At 40.6% G+C, this 16,492-nt stretch overlaps 1 protein-coding gene across 1 annotated transcript in view; it reads right to left on the reverse strand.

The window, feature by feature from the left end:
- Positions 1–16,492, reverse strand: part of LOC113236310 (leucine-rich repeat-containing G-protein coupled receptor 4-like) — a 54,941-nt gene that overhangs the window by 12,177 nt on the left and 26,272 nt on the right. Inside the window, exons 4-7 of the mRNA XM_026472321.1 lie at positions 8,299–8,442; positions 7,829–7,900; positions 1,767–1,838; positions 405–473 (exon numbers count right to left, since the gene is read on the reverse strand). Coding sequence (XP_026328106.1) covers positions 405–473; positions 1,767–1,838; positions 7,829–7,900; positions 8,299–8,442 — 357 coding nt within the window. The remainder of the gene's footprint in view (positions 1–404; positions 474–1,766; positions 1,839–7,828; positions 7,901–8,298; positions 8,443–16,492) is intronic.

Below are 16,492 nucleotides of genomic sequence, written 5' to 3' on the forward strand. Positions count from 1 at the left end.
TCACTACTGTAATATTACAAACTGGACCATTACAGGTTGCGTACTGTAATTCTCGGATCTTCTCACATACTGATGTAATGCTTGAATTTAAACTGTTACATTAAAGGCGAAGCTCCCGGTGAGGAAGAGCGCCCTCAAAACCAACGCGCAAGCTTTGGCTGGCTGTCGTAGCAGCGTAGCGCGTTCTACGGGCTACGCTGCTACGAAACATCCGTCCGAAACAATTACTGTCAAATATGTAGTACTCGACGAAATAAAAACACGTATGATGCGAACGAAGCTTCATACTTGACATTGTGTTTTGACTTGGTCGAGTTACTTATTTGATAGATGTCATTGCTTCGGACAGATGTCGGACGGGGAACGGGAGAAGATTTCGACCAGGCTCGGGTCGCGGCACTCACAGGTCTTCGAGTTGCGGCAGCAGCTGCAGCGCCGCCGGCAGTTCCGTCAGAAGGTTATCCTCCAACCGCCTGCACACACATTAAGTTATCACTTGTTATTACCGCGCCAGAAATTTACCTACGCCTACTAGGTAGTGAAGAGTAAAAAAGGTTCAAAATAGTCTGAGTTAGTATTGGAATAGTGTAACCAATGACGTTAAACGCTGGGTGCATTTCCATGTGATTACAAATTTAAAGGAGTTGCAAGGGGGCCCCTTGGCCCTCCCCCTCCCCTTGCCGCAGGGGCATGGGGAGGGGGAGGGCCATTCAGCGATGTTGGTGCGATTTGCGATAGATGAGGCGACATACCTGCGTCGCGAAATTTGTTTTTACTTGATGGACCGAGTGACCATTTCAATCGTTTAACAATTATATAAAGGTGAAATAGTGATTTTCTTTTTTTTATTTACCGAGATTATGATTCTCTGGTTGCTCATTGTGTTACAAGGGCGGTAAGTAGGCAATTACGAACTGCGGACGACGACTTTTATGGCCCGAACTTCTTAATTGCTGTTCCGCCTGTGGGCATGCAATGGTTCTCATCACACTGGCGAGGAAGTTACATCAAATTCTTCTAAATTTATATATGCAATAGTATCTAGGAGTAAGTACCAATTCAATATGATAAATAAAATAAAGCTGACTGTATTTAAATTCGTTTTAATAGATAAATTCAATATTGTCTTTGATTTTTGAGGTCGCAGTGTCGGCACTCCTAAAGGGCGGGGGTCGGCGCTCCTAAACTCACGATCGTACGCAAACTGCAGAGCGATTTCGTGATTTGTTAATATATTCATACCCCTACGCTTTATTAATAATATCTACCCATCCACCTTAGGCAATTTCTAGTGAACAAATATTGTGAATTGTCAACGTTAACATTAAAAAGGGAAACATTGCTGTTAAAAATATATTGTTAAAACAAAACAGTGCTCGTGGAATCGAACCACGGATATTGTACTGTTGTGGTAGTTAAAAGACGAAATTTAGCATTGGTTTCAAAGATATGTTGATTATCTTCAAGTAACACTTCACTGTATTGCTTACACAAATTGCTTTAATTTTTTCTTTGTTCAATGCGTAAGATGGCTCTCAGAAAAAAAAAAGGTCGGTTTGGGCATGTTAGGGGGTCAGATATCTCATGTATATGACTGTACTTGGGGTATTGAGGTGAAATTGTAGTATTGGACTCTCATAAGTTAATTAATCAAAGTCAATTGTTCTCTACTAGTGACAGAAAATACTTATTAGTTTACAGTAACTCTTTGTAGTTGTATGATGTATTATAGAAGTAAATAAATAAATAATTAAAAGTAAACTTACAGCACGCGCAGTGCAGGCACGCCGGTGAATGCGCGTGGTTCCACATGCGAGATGCGGTTGTGCCGCAGCAGCCTGCGCATACGCACGTATAATAAATATTTGGAAATTATTCGGTAAAAGTATCCCGAAGAACGAAGACTTATATTTACGTTTAAAACAAGCTACTGCTATTATTTTAGTAATTATTTACTGAATTTTCAATAGTTTTACAATGGTGAATAAATCAAAGATTTTGCAGGATGTGTTAATTCAATATTATTGTTGTTAGTTTGTTAGTTTAGTTGTTACTTTGATCTAGTAAGCAAATGGTCCTAAATAACGAAAAAACGAAACTGTTACATATACACTCGTGTCGCAATAAAACGGTAAGTTCTGTTTCGAACACAGGACATAGTCACCAATGCTTGCACGCAAAATCGACTGACGTACAATGCAAGCGCGTGCAGCTACAGCAGGTAACAGAACTAAAATATCTGGGTGTCATGATTGATAATAATTTTACCTGGGGTCCTCACAAAATTGGGTTTGCAACAGATTACGAGTTATAGTGGCAAAATTTTACATCATCCGTAATAGAATACCTTTTAATATTAGAATCACAATGTATACAGCACTGGCTGAAAGTATAATATCATATGGATTAACGTCCTATGGCCGTACATTTTCGTCTCATTTAGAGCAAATATATAGACTGCAACTGAGACTATTTAAAATGATACTACCCTACAATGTTAAAAATAAAATAACCAATGATAACGAAATATTGAACTATTGTAAAATTATCATTATTCATGAAAAATTTAGACTCCAAATTTTAAAAGAACAATACTTTCGATCTGAAATTCTACATCCAATATCTCACAATATAATTACAAGACCAATAACCAAAACAATATTGCAAAAGCCTAAATTTAACAACTACTATGGTAAACGAACATCTAAATATATTGTACCACACAAATTAAACAATTACCTAAAGAAATTCGTGATCAAATCAATCCTAAGAATATCAAAATCATACTCAAAAGATATTATTCAACACACACAGAGATACATATTGTTCAGACACTAATTTTTGTCATTAAATTTCACTCCATAATTAATGTCTATTTACATATAGTAATAATACATATTATTTATAAATACTACATATACTATAAAATATATACATTTAAAATTAAACTTATTCTTTACTTAATGTGCTAACATTTGTTTTTGGGGCGTCCTGTACACTTGTTAACAAACCGGTTTCCGGACGGTTCGCTCAGTGTCTAGTCCAATAATAAAATACTTTGCCGTGGCGTCTTCACTGTTGTACAAATGTATGCCTCCAAATAAAGATAAAAACAATGTCTACCTATGTATAAGGTTTATTTTTTAATATTTTGTATTGGTTTGTTCGTAGCAAGGAATACAATACAATACAATACAAAAATTCTTTATTGTACACCAAAAAAGGAAACAAATACAATACAATTTAATTAAAAATAAGCGGTGGTACAATGGGCGGCCTTATCGCTTTAAGCGATTTCTGCCAGACAACCTTTGGATGGAAGTAATTATATAATTCACAGGAAAAAGACGGCGGTGTATGAAGAATTACTAATCAACAGATAAAAATTGATAAATAAATGCAAATATACATATATTTATAAATAAATAATAAAACCAATACATATACAGGGTGTCTCACGGCAGAGTTAGGATTTTGAAATGAAATAAAAGTCAATTTGCATATTATTGTGAAAAGATTTTTATTGAAAACTATTGAACTATAATGCGCATTTTATTTTTTAAAGATGACATCTTCCAAATGTCTTCCATTTCGTAGCACGCACTCACGGAATCGATTCATCGCATTTTGCATAACGCGCCTAAGCATAGCCGGCTCGATGTCGCGTATTTCTTGTTGGATATTTTGTTTTAGCTCAGCGATATTCCTCGGAGTATTGACGTAAACTTTACTCTTAAGGTACCCCCATAGGAAAAAGTCCATGGGGGTCAAATCTGGTGATCGCGGAGGCCACGCAATATCACCAAAGCGGGATATCAATTTTTGAGGAAACAATTCACGAAGTTGGTCCATAGTGGCTCTTGCAGTGTGGCAAGTGGCTCCATCCTGCTGAAACCACGTTCTTGAGCTGTAGGCTGGATGCTCTCGAAGTTGGGGTATAAAATAATTGGATATCATTTGCCGATAAGCCTCACCAGAAACAGTTATCGCAGCACCTGTCGCATTTTCAAAAAAATACGGCCCGATTATTCCATTGACCGAAAGAGCACACCACACTGTCACTTTTGGGCTATGCAGCGGTCTTTGATGTTTTTGTCTGGGATTGACTTGTGACCAAAAGCGACAATTTTGTTTGTTAACATATCCATTCAAATGGAAATGTGCTTCATCACTCCAAAACACAGTATTCAAAGTGCGAAATCTCTCAATGATTGTCTGGCAAAAACTTTTACGTAAATTGTAGTCATTTTCATTTATTTCCTGCACTATCTGTATTTTATAGGGATGGAATTTCAAATCACGTTTTAAAATCCGCTCTACGGTTGATTTGGTGACGTTTAAAGCCGCCGCTCTTTTGCGTATTGACAAGCGTGGATTACGTCGAACGCTAGCTGCAACTTCGTTTATTGTTTCTTCCGTTCTTGAAGTTCTGCTTGGGCCCGGACGCGGTTGATTTATAGCGGAACCGGTAGCTCGAAACTTGATAACCCATTTACGAATCAAATTTTCGCTTGGTCCATCGCGTAAACGTCTAATATTGTAGTGAGAACAAAACTGTCTTCGAGCCACGACGTACGATTCTCCACCTTTCAAAAACGCTTCGATAGCGAACGCGCGGTGCTCACCCGACCACTGCGACATCGTGACTAACAAATCCGCACGAATGACGAAGCTACTGCGTTCCTCCCCCCGCGCTTACTTGCAACGGTTTTTAAAATATTCAAATTTAAAATCCTAACTCTGCCGTGAGACACCCTGTATATGAATATCGTAAACTACTATATATTCTTATACTTATAAATATAAAAATTTCTAAAACGTAATTTCAAAACATAAAAATACCTAAGCAGTCCAGGTCACACTAAATTAAGGTAGTGTACTTTTACCATATGTTTGAATATATTCAATGATTTCGCTTGTTGAATAGACAAAGGTAAAGCGTTCCACAAACGAATAGCCTGAACAGTAAAGGACTTGTCGTAATACTGGGAGGTATGTAATGGCATCTTAAGTTGGAGAGTTGAAGAAGAGCGCAGAAGTCGGGGGTTGTATTGATGGGCGAATTCAAATCGCTCCTTAAGATAAGGTGGTGTGTGAGGAATGAATAAGATGCCATAGAGAAGATTAAGAATATGAGCATTACGGCGAAGTCTAATGGGTAACCACTTCAGCTCATTGCGATAAATGGAAACATGATCAAATTTCCTCAGACCATAAATGAAACGGATGCAAAAGTTTTGTAGACGTTCGAGTTTGTTGAGCTGTTCTTCGGTTAAATCCAGATAGCGGGCATCAGCATAATCAAGAATTGGAAGAAGAAGAGTTTGGGCAAGCGCAGTTTTCGTGGCAATAGGTAAAAAATTACGTAACCGTCTGAGAGATGCGGCAGACGCAAACAATTTGCGGCTGGTCTCAACTAATTGAGGTGCCCAAGATAGCTGCCTATCAATAAGTATACCTAGATTTTTTACGTACAAGGAATGAATGGCATCGATACAAACCCAAGTAGGGTTTAACCATATATACTAAATCTATGGGTTTAACGTGTTTTTCAATTATGTATATTTTTTGCTTAAAACAATAAAATAAATAAATAGTTAACTGCAAGCCTTCTTCAAAGTGAGTACGTAACGTGTCAGAGACAATGCAATTAGTCCTTGTAATTTTTTTAAGCCGCGAGTTGCAGCTCGAACGACACACCGCGATTTGAATCCGGAATAGTTTCATTTCCTATGTGTAATAATCGCGAAAACCTAAGAACTCGATAATATATTTGACTTCACGAATAGTGCCTATATTAGGTGTAAGAGTTGTGTCGAAGGACGGTTAATTTGTAGGTTATTGAAAAATTACTATATGTTGCCAAGGAGACTACACTTCCGCCTATAAGTATCCATCCAAAGTACTCGATTGAGAATCAAAATTTTTTTTGAGGAACATTTGTTGACCAGACGAGTCCAACTTCAGTACAACGGTTCTTATGCACAACCGCCACAATAATCCTATTTAGACTAAACAGAATTTCGTACGAATCCAGGAAACTAACAATCGAGTGCAGTTTCCGGGTTTTGTTAAACACCTTTACTCGAGAGCGGAGCGACGAAATTTAATTTTTCACGAAGATGAGGCTCCCGGTCGTAATAGCCGGACAACAGTTGAGTCTCAGTTGGTTTCTTTATTTAAATTAATAATTGCTTAATTTCACGGCGTTCCTTTAATATAGGTACTGTGCAATTAAGAAGCGATTTCATTAAAAGATGTTTTTATTTCTAAATAAGTTAGCATATTAGCATTCTTAATAGGATTAATCACGACGTGATTAAATTCATTCACGCCCAGGTGGAAACATGAGATCTTGTTTTTTTCAGTAATAATTACTCGTTATGGTTGACCTTTTCGATCTGTGCCAAGAAAATACAAAATAGTTTTTTCTCTTTTGGTCAAGCGTTGATTTATTGAAAATCTTTGTTTGCAACCTGTGACTAATGTTGAATAGTAAAACTAAGTTTCGATAAAAAAAATATGTAAAGACATGTGACGTTCTGTAGAAAGGCCGCGGAAGGCGGAGGCACATCACATTACATTTGCATACTCGCAAAAGGCGCGGAACGGCCTAGACAATGAGGCATTCGTACTGAAACACTTCTAGGGTGGCTGGAGACCCCAACACATTGCCCTGTCACTGAGATACCACGCCACGTTAGCCTGTATCCAATCCATTATGGGCGGCGAGCAGGCGGGTCGGCTGCCATCTAGAATATACACACCAGCCGCTGTCCAGACCCATTAGTCGCGTGCTACAGCACCCGAGGGAAAGAACAGGGTGTCCTATTTGAAATCGGGTGCTTGCCGGTGATATCGGCGGCGCCGCACATGGTGTAATCTGATTATAATACAGCTTCCCGGCACATAAATCTGCGCCAACCGCCCCCCGTCCCCCGCCCACCGCTCGCTGAGAAGGGTTGAGACCGAGTGTCACATTATTGCGAACTACAATTTCGTTAACTAGGTACGTAACTAAATAAAATGTAATGAAAAAAATTTATACTAAAACAGCTAAAATTTCTTTTATTACACAGTAAAAACTACAATAAGAAAAATCTAGTTGTTAATATACGGTGGTACACAGAGAACCAAGACCGTTAACGGATGTGGTGTTGATGACTGTGATGACTGATGCACGTCATCAGACTGCGTAAAATATATGTTATCTAGATAGATTTTTTTTGAAAAAATTCCCTTTCTTTCCTTTCCCTTTTCCTGGCTTTCACGATTTTAATCAGTAGGTTCAAATGAATTTACCTATAACTACTTTTGGGTAGTTTTACAATTACAAAATGAAATATTTATTCAATAGCGACTTGAACGTGTACCCAACCGTCGTACGGCGTCGGCTGCGACCGACGACGGCGTCGCGCCAATCGATGCCCTCGTACACAACCTATACCTACAGCTTTACTGTTTACACCACTATTGGAGCACAGACCGTGTTCCACTTGAAACACCCTGGCGCCCCTTTATGTTAATGTTCACGTCGTTGTCGTCGCCCCATTTTATAATACCTGTGCTTCGGTTCACAATGTAGACAAAAATGTAACTAAATAAGGATACGTACCTACCATTACTTGTAAAAAGTATTTTGTTGTGACCAATTTTCTGTTGAGGGGGCAATATGCAAGATTTTGGGCGGGAGTCGAAGCGCCGTCTGGCGAGCGTCGACCGTTCGGTCGATGACCTTCCGCGACGCGGAGGCGTCGTTGCCACGGCGATACGCCAGAGTTGTCGTCGTCGTTGGTAGAAAGGACATTGCGTGCGCGGTGGTACTCACAGCGTGTGCAGCGACGGCAGCGGCGGCAGCGCCTCCTCGCCTAGCTCGCCGATCAGGTTGCCCGACAGGTCTCTGCGGACCGCACAGATCGTCAGTGGCAAGCCACTCGAAACGTGTTACGTAACAGTTCCGAAAGTAGACGTTTCATGGCGGAAGGACGAAGAATCGAGAGAGAATAATCGACGACAGGCCGGCAGTTAGTCCGACATAAATATTGCAAATGGCCGTGGCTGCTGCGCTCGTGGATAGAGATATCAATCGTCGCGGCATAATAGCGCGGGGACGCGGCAAGACCTCCAGCTTTGTACGACGCCATTTGTATAATTTAATAGCCATTACAGCTTTGTGCCGCCAACGGGTGACATGAATCATGTGAATTTACGGCGCACAGCGATGAAGCACCGCCGCAGATGGGTGCGCGCCATGCTATATTGCCGCGGCTCAGATTAGTTTATAGGCAAAGAGCTCACAGGTACTGCAGCCGCGCGAGGGGCGCAAGCGCTGCAGCGGGCGGCGCGCGCAGCTGGTTGCGCGCCAGGCGCAGCGTGCGCAGCGCACGCAGGGCTTCCAGCGCGTTGTCCTCCACCTCTGTCAGCATGTTGTCGTCCGCTGACCTGCGCACACGCACATGTTCGTTTATCATCTCATGCCATAATTTGTCAGCTTACGACTAGAGTTTAAAAAATTACAAGTAAAGTACCATTAGTATTTTTATATTTAAGATTTATATTAAAACGTACCTAAATATATTTAAGGCGCTTCAAAATTGAGCTGTAAAATGTCACATACAATAACGGAACCGACAACCGCAACAGATTCTCACTTATCCACTTAACTTAAATGAAATTGTTATCCGTATCCAAAACGCACTGAGGTACTCAGCAGCCCTTCACCAAATCCTGGTGTCCAAGTTAATTAGTAGAACTCAGATTCGGGTCTATAAGACATCATTAGACTAATCTTGATGTATAGATGCGAAGCCTGGACGCTGACGTTGAAGCAGGAGAACAAGCTCTTAGTGGCGGACAGGAAAATCTTTAGGAAGATTCTGGATCCAACTAGGGAAGAAGATGGAACCTGGCAGATGAGGAAAAATCTGGAGATCGAGGTTTTGATAAAAGAGCCTAACATCAGGGGAGAGAGAGACCAAATGAGCCCGACTTCGATGGCTTGGCCACGTAGAAAGGATGGGTGAGGATCGCGAAGTCAAGAGAGCATATCTGGGGCAGCCGACTGGTAGAAGACCGGTTGGACGTCCTATATATCGCTGGATCGACCAAGCCCACAAAGACCGGTCTGAGCTTCGAATAGCCGATTGGCAACAAGCGGCACTGAAGAGAGAAACGTGGCGCATCTTAGTGTCGGAGGCCGAGATCCACTTCGGGTCGCTGAGCTAGCGAAGTAAGTGAGTAAGTATCTACTTAATAATAATGGTTGTTAGTAATTAATTACTTAGCATTTCATTTGTAATCCGTAGCCATTACGATCACGATATTAACACACGGAACGCGCATATTATGACGTAATGTTTACGTCGAAGTAGAGATATTTCTATAAAATTGCGCACAAAAAGGACACAATACTACACAAAGAGCTTTTTGTTACTACTTTACCGTATTTATAATGCTTTAAGCGATATAAGAAAACATCTTACAGGTTTCATAGAACCTTATTCATTTATTTCATTTCATTTCGTTTCGTTTCGTTTAATTTCATTAGGCAAAAAATATGTTATTGTTATATTATCTTCTTTGGTAATAAGAGTCGCTGCTGTAGCACTAATACCACTTGTTTATTTATTTATTCATTCATTTACATTACAAACTTACAGCTAAATAGAAAACACGCTTACATGTCATAAACAGATAATTTTAAATATTCTTAAGTATGACATGCTATAACTATTCTAATTCTAAAATTTTACACATCTCCTTACATATAAATTCAACGCTATCAGCGAATATGTCAATGTGATCAGGCGTATAGCGCGAACGGTCGACGCGTTTGCGGCATGTACCGTACGAGAGACGGGCTAGTGTAAGAGCCGCGGCCGGGGCGTCGCGGCACGGCACGCTTGGCACCAGCAGATCAATCTTAGCCAGAAGAAGCATCCTTCGCCTACGAGTCAAGTGTCTAAGTCCACCATGCCCGCAACAAAGGGCGAAGGATACAAATATGGGTACCCGTAATGCCGTCTATAGAGCCAACGCAATGTCAATGCAAATTTTCGCTGTATTGGTTCAACCATGATAAAATATTTGTATTCACGAGGGTCCCAAATTATAGCTGCATATCAACACCTTCACGTCCTTTCACGCCCAGATATACCTTAAGGTCATCAGCAAGAAAAGAGTCATACGAATAGCTTGAGGCAAGCCGTTTATCATTAGCAAAAACTTCCTTGACTGACGCCATATCTTGTATAGTATTCTGCTGACACAAACCCCTGCACTTTCAAGAACTGGCGCGTATAGTCCAAGTAACCACAACTGCCAAAAAACCACAGGAGCTTAGGCTTTTTTAGGGTATTTCCTCAACAGTATGTCATTGACAACTCCGTCAAATGCTTTTTTATAATCAAAGTACGCAGCGTCAACTTGCCTTCCAGAATCCATTGCTGTAGACGCCACTAGATTCGTTGTGGTTGACCGAGCTTTACGCAAGCCATGTTGACTGTTATGCATCAAACCGTCATCATCATCATCATGCGTCAAAGCGCTTGATAGTCCGCTTTACGCCAATTCCAATCGGGACACATACCCTGTAGCTTAAGGGTACGAAGGCGAGAAGACAGGAGCCTAGTGCCGCGCCCGCACCGCACCGCACCGACTAAGGGTCGTATTCTAGAACTCTACTCAATGCTCAAGTCAGGATTTGAGTATGGTTTAAAACACTCGAAATCATACTCAAGTCCCTGCCATTAGGGTCGTATTTCCAGTGCTTGAAATCATACTCAGATCCTGACTTGAGTATTGAGTAGAGTTCTGGAATACTACCCTTAAAGTCAGTTTAAGCGCCGTATGGTATCCGTCTATCGGTACTGGGAGGTCACAAGTAATTGAAATGTTAACCTGAACAGGGATAAGATCACTCAGTATTAAGTCTGAATTCCCGCCATAACTATTACTACTATTGGAGTTATTTAGACATAAGAGAAAGCACTATAATAAGAGAGCTATAGCGTGCTCTATCGCTAAACTTTAGGTCGTACTACAACTATAGCTGTGTAGTAGAACTATACAGCCGTATATATATACAGCCGTTTTAGAGCTTTTTTTTATCGCCAATTGTCAGTTGGGCGTATGTCCATTTCCCAAGTAACTCTCACAAAAAGCCCCATTTAGTTAATGCGACTCGTTTATAAAGTCAACGTTGATTGAATCAATCAACTTCACGCTTATTTTCATATGGGAACATTGGCAACGATCATCATGTCATAGTACCAGGTCAGATGACTGATTAAACTGAACAGATTCAACTACACCAGCGCCTCCCCCCTACGACCTTACACTATTTGAGTAGTCAAACTGAGGTAGCATTTGTAAACAAAGAAATAAAAATCGAACTAGTTCAGTAAATCGTTTCTCTAATTAGAGTACAAAATGTAATAATATTAGCTAAGATTTATTCTTTTGCAAAGCACATTACGTGCAACAATAAACCGAATTCACGTTTGAAGTGAGAACAGCGACATTATGCATTGTTTCATGTAGTTCCTATTATTTTTATAACTTTCATGTGATAAAAGCAGCTTTGACGTATTATGACAGCAGTGGCTTTATTAAAGCTTTATTAAGCCAAAGGTAGTATTTGTTCATTTAATAGTAATAGGTAGTTCGAGGAATTTATGTATTATACTGTAAGAATTAAAATACGTGTCGTCGTATGTTGCTGTACTCGAAATTCATTGGGCGGAGTTGGGTGAGTCTAAGTCTGGTTTGTGCAGAATGCTACTTTCACATTATTTTCGTCTAATGGACATAACTGTTATGTAAACTGCCTCCGTGACCGAACGGTTACCTTGCCGGACTGCCACGCAGAGGTCCTGGGTTCGATTCCCGGCCTGGGAGAAATATTTGTATGGCCTACAATTATTTCTCTCGTGAGTTTGGGTGTCATTTGTGGTTGTCTATGCGTGTGTGTATCCATGGCACCCGAGACACAGGGTTTCCCTAGTGCCAGGCTATGTTGAGTGTGTCCGTTATTGATTGTGTGTTATGTAAACAGTAAAGAATTTGTCAGTTGAAATAGTGAACGACAGTCGAGCAGCTGTCGCATCGCGTGAGGCCGTGCCGGTGTGCCGTGAGCAGGGTCGCGGTCTCGCGGACGCAGATGGAGGCCGACGCTTGTCAAATCTTTTATTGTCACTCGGATGCGTGCACGACTGGGCTGGAAGTGACGGACCGGTTCATTGCTTTAGGTTAGCGATAGAAATGACTAATGCTTCCTGACGCCGGACGACACACGGCGACCACGAAGAAATTTGGCAAACACGGTGACGCGGCGGGGCCGTGCGAGCGCGGGCGCGCCGGCATTCGCACGCTGCAGCCAGCCGTCGCGGCCATGGCCCTGCTTCGTACTCAGGTACTTTCATGTACAGTCATATACACAAGACACCTGACCCCTCAAGCCGACTTTGTCGACCTTTTGGTTCAAAGTACAAAAATGTGGAGAAAATTGTTAAACAAACTTAATCTTTAACCTGTGAGCCGTAAAATTTATTTTGGTATGACTCCCTGGTCCTTAGCATTAGTGAATGACATTTTAAGAAAGTTTTTAAGCGAATTCGTTTTTAAACGTACCTATGGTTCTTACATAAATACAGAACACAAATTTCGTCTATTTTAGTAACGACGTCGTGACCAAACGGTACAAGGATTGCTTTGCAAATTGAGGCAAGCATGGTTCGAGCTCAGTTTAAAAATTAAATATTAAATAAAAAAAAAATAAAATAAAAAGGCATTTATTTCTCCACAAAACACATAAAATTGTAATAACAAGATCAGCCCAATACGAAATAAGAGTATGCAATGTGGACAAAATGGTTAAGGACTCAGCATTGCTGTTTTTCAGTCCTCACCCTCTACCATTCGCTATGATATTGTTTAGCTATGACATGGCTATGACTATATAATATTGTTTATTGTTTTTAACGCCTGTATAGGTGTAAGGAATGTATGTCTAAATCTTGTTCATACAGAACAATAGTTTCTAATTTTAATAATTCCGTTAAATCAAGGCATTTTAAAACAAGAAAGAAAATTTTGAAAGTAATTAAAACTGGATAGACGAATAGGAACGAAACGTGGCACAATGCGTAATCACAGAACTCACGATCGGATGCAAACTGCAGTGCTTTCGTGATTTGCTAATCTATCCATATCCACCCTACGCTTTATTAATAATATCTGCCCACCCACCTTCGGAAATTTCTAGTCAACAAGTTATTGTGATTTGTCAACTTTAACATTAATCAGTACAGAGTACTAAAAACCGACCTCAAAAGTTCGTGGAATTACGTCTATTTGCCAAGTTTTATTGAAATATCCTCTAGATCCACTACACAGGACTTGACCCAGGAGATAATAAAAAATCGATTCTCACTACTCAAAGTGTATTGAGAGAGAAAAACGCCTTGAATAGGAGAATAGCAGAATCAACCATTAAAATAATTGCTCCTTAAGTAAAATTTAGGCGCTATTTATAAAAAGTAACGTTCATGCGTGATCAGCCACCATTAGAGGTGGATGATTTTCTTCAAATTGAAATGGGACCACTATGGAGGTACCTTCTTTCCAACAAAAAAAGAATCATGAAAATCGGTTCACAAATACCGGAGTTATCGCGTAACATACATACAAAACAAAATACAGTCGAACTGAGAACCTCCTGCTTTTTTTCAAGTCGGTTAAAAAGTGAAACAAAGCTGTTAAAAATACATATAATGTTAAAACAAAACAGTGCTCGTGGAACCGAACCACGGGTATTGTCACGGGCAGTCGATACGACAAGCCGCTCGTCCAATTTACTTGGAAGTTTAATGACGAAATTTAGTATTGGTTTCAAAGATATGTTAGTTATCTTCAAGCAACACTCCACTGTATTGCCTACACAATAAAGTTGAAATTGCTTTATTTTTTTCTTTGTTCAATACGTAAGATGGCTCTCAGAACCAAAAGGTCGGTTTGAGCATGTTAGGGGGTCAGGTATCTCATGTATATGACTGTACCTACTTACGCAGTCGCTGTGTGGCGACTTCAATGAAGTCTCTACAAGTTACTTATTTTTGAATGGTTTAGATGTTGGCGGCGCAGCTTGCGAATAAAATGGGCAGCATTATACGCCAGGATTTCATCACGACAAATCTCCTCCCCCCCTCCGATCGTCTCGCGAGCTCTGCCGCTAATGGCCGCTATATCATCTCGGTTGTTTGCACATGCGGGAGCACTTGCACACATCCACAGATTTTTTAAATCTTTTATCTAGTCTGATTTTTTCTTTGGTAAGAATCTTTACAATGAGTTAACAGGTCGTCACGTTTCCGGCGGTGGCGGCTGAAGTGATATGGCCGACGACGTCGTCGGTTTCAATGTTCACCTTCAGTCCTGCGCAGCGTTCTTAGGATTTCGTAACCAAACTCGGCATCCGATAGTTTCTGCATTTCCCGTGGGATTTGTGTAAAGCCGAGTAATTTGCGACCAGGGGCGAAGGGTGTCACTGGATAGGTTTTCATAATAATGTGTCGTAGTATGTTGTTGTACTCTATAAATTCCTTAAGCTCCATGTACTACACAACACGCTTCGTCTCAAAAAATTCATCTCAAAGTCATTTACTGATTTAGAAGATATGTTAAGGGTGAGGTAAGACCAACAGTCCCTTGGCGGTGTCGGGTTTATCGTCCACAAGTCCCTTGTTAACAATGTGATTTCTATAGGAAGTGTGTCGACCAGGGTGGCATACCTGATACTCAGAATATCAAAAAGAAAAACGTTGAATGTCATTCAGGTTTATGCTCCGACCTCGACGCACCCAAATGACAAAGTGGAGGCTATGTACGCGGAGATCTCAAAAACCATGCATAGCTACAAAACCCACTACACGGTTGTTATTGGGGGCTTCAATGCAAAGTTGGGAAAGCGTTGCGGTGATGAGCTGAGAGTGGGGCAATTTGGAGTTGCGCAACGGAACGCCAGAGATCGGATGTTGGTCGATTTCATGGAAAAGGATAACCTCTATATGATGAACACATTTTTCTGGAAATCTCCAACTCGAGAATGGACCTGCAAGAGTCCGGACGGTAAAGTAAAAAATGAGATTGACTTTATCATGTCGACGTAAAAGCATATATTCAATGATGTCTCTGTGATCAACACCGTTAAAACAGGAAGCGATCACCGGTTGGCATGAGGCACATTGAATATCAATATCAGGCTGGAAAGATCTCGACTGATAAAGTCTACGCTCCGACTGATACTTAGAGTCCTCCAGAAGCTTTTCAATTCTGTCATCTCAAAGGTCAAACACCGAAGGCATGGGGCAGAAGCGAGGTCGTCCGGTTCTTCAAAAAGGGTGACAAACACTCTTGAAGAACTATCGGCCAATCTCGCTTCTGAGCTGTACCTATAAGTTGTTTTCCAGAGTTATCACGAATCGTCTCACTCGCAGGTTTGAATTCGAACTCCAACCTCCCGAACAAGCCGGTTTCCGAACGGGTTTTAGTACTGTAGTACAGGCACCTTTGGTTTTGTATTTAGAATTGCAAGAATAATAGAGTGTTGATGTCAAACAGACATCTAACAGTTCTGGACAAAGCTTTGAAATTAAATATACGTATACATTGACTTACAATGTATAAAATTATAATTATGATATGTCGTCGTTTATATTTATAAAGTACCTCTCGCTACGCTACCCAAGCCACGTTCCCATGCTATAAGTGGTGGAGATCGCCTTACAAGTGGTGCATGATCGCCTTACGTGGAAATTGCAATGTGGAAAAAATTTATATGATTTTACGAAAAGTCTCCAAAGAGAGGAAAACATATATAGGGTCGTAATTTTGATTTATATTAGTTATTTTATTGTTTTATTTCTTGTGCAAGTAAAAAGAGCAAGAAAGAATATGCATTGTATTGCGGTGCAAAAGTTTACGGGGTTGAAGGACGTTGACGAATTTATAAATCAGTTTGAGGCGATCAACGTGTCGAATAATTGGTCAGAAGTGCAAGAGATACATGTTAGCATTGTATTTGGAGGGGCCACCTCTCGTACAAAACGTATTTTTCTTCATACGCGACGTATGGTATAATTGCGCAAAGGCTTAAGGAGGAATTTCCCTCCCAGACCTTGGGAGACCTAAACACAGTGCTCGAAGATCTCGGTAATGTTTCCCAAAGAGTGGGTATTAAAATGAACATGGACAAGACGAAGATCATGTGCAATGCCCATGTTGTACATTAAAATTGGGAGCACTACACTCGAAGTTGTTGACCATTACGTATACCTGAGACAGACAGTCCAGTTAGGTAAGTCCAACTTTGAGAAAGAGATTTCTCGTCGAATCCAGCTCGGATGGACAGCGTTCGGGAAAGTACAAAAAATCTTCGCGTCCAAATTACCTCAATGCCTCAAGACGAAAGTCTTTGACCAGTGTGTGTTGCCAG

The sequence above is a fragment of the Hyposmocoma kahamanoa genome, unplaced genomic scaffold, assembly GCF_003589595.1.
Source record: "Hyposmocoma kahamanoa isolate Upper Pololo Valley unplaced genomic scaffold, ASM358959v1 91, whole genome shotgun sequence".
NCBI classification, from domain to species: domain Eukaryota; kingdom Metazoa; phylum Arthropoda; class Insecta; order Lepidoptera; family Cosmopterigidae; genus Hyposmocoma; species Hyposmocoma kahamanoa.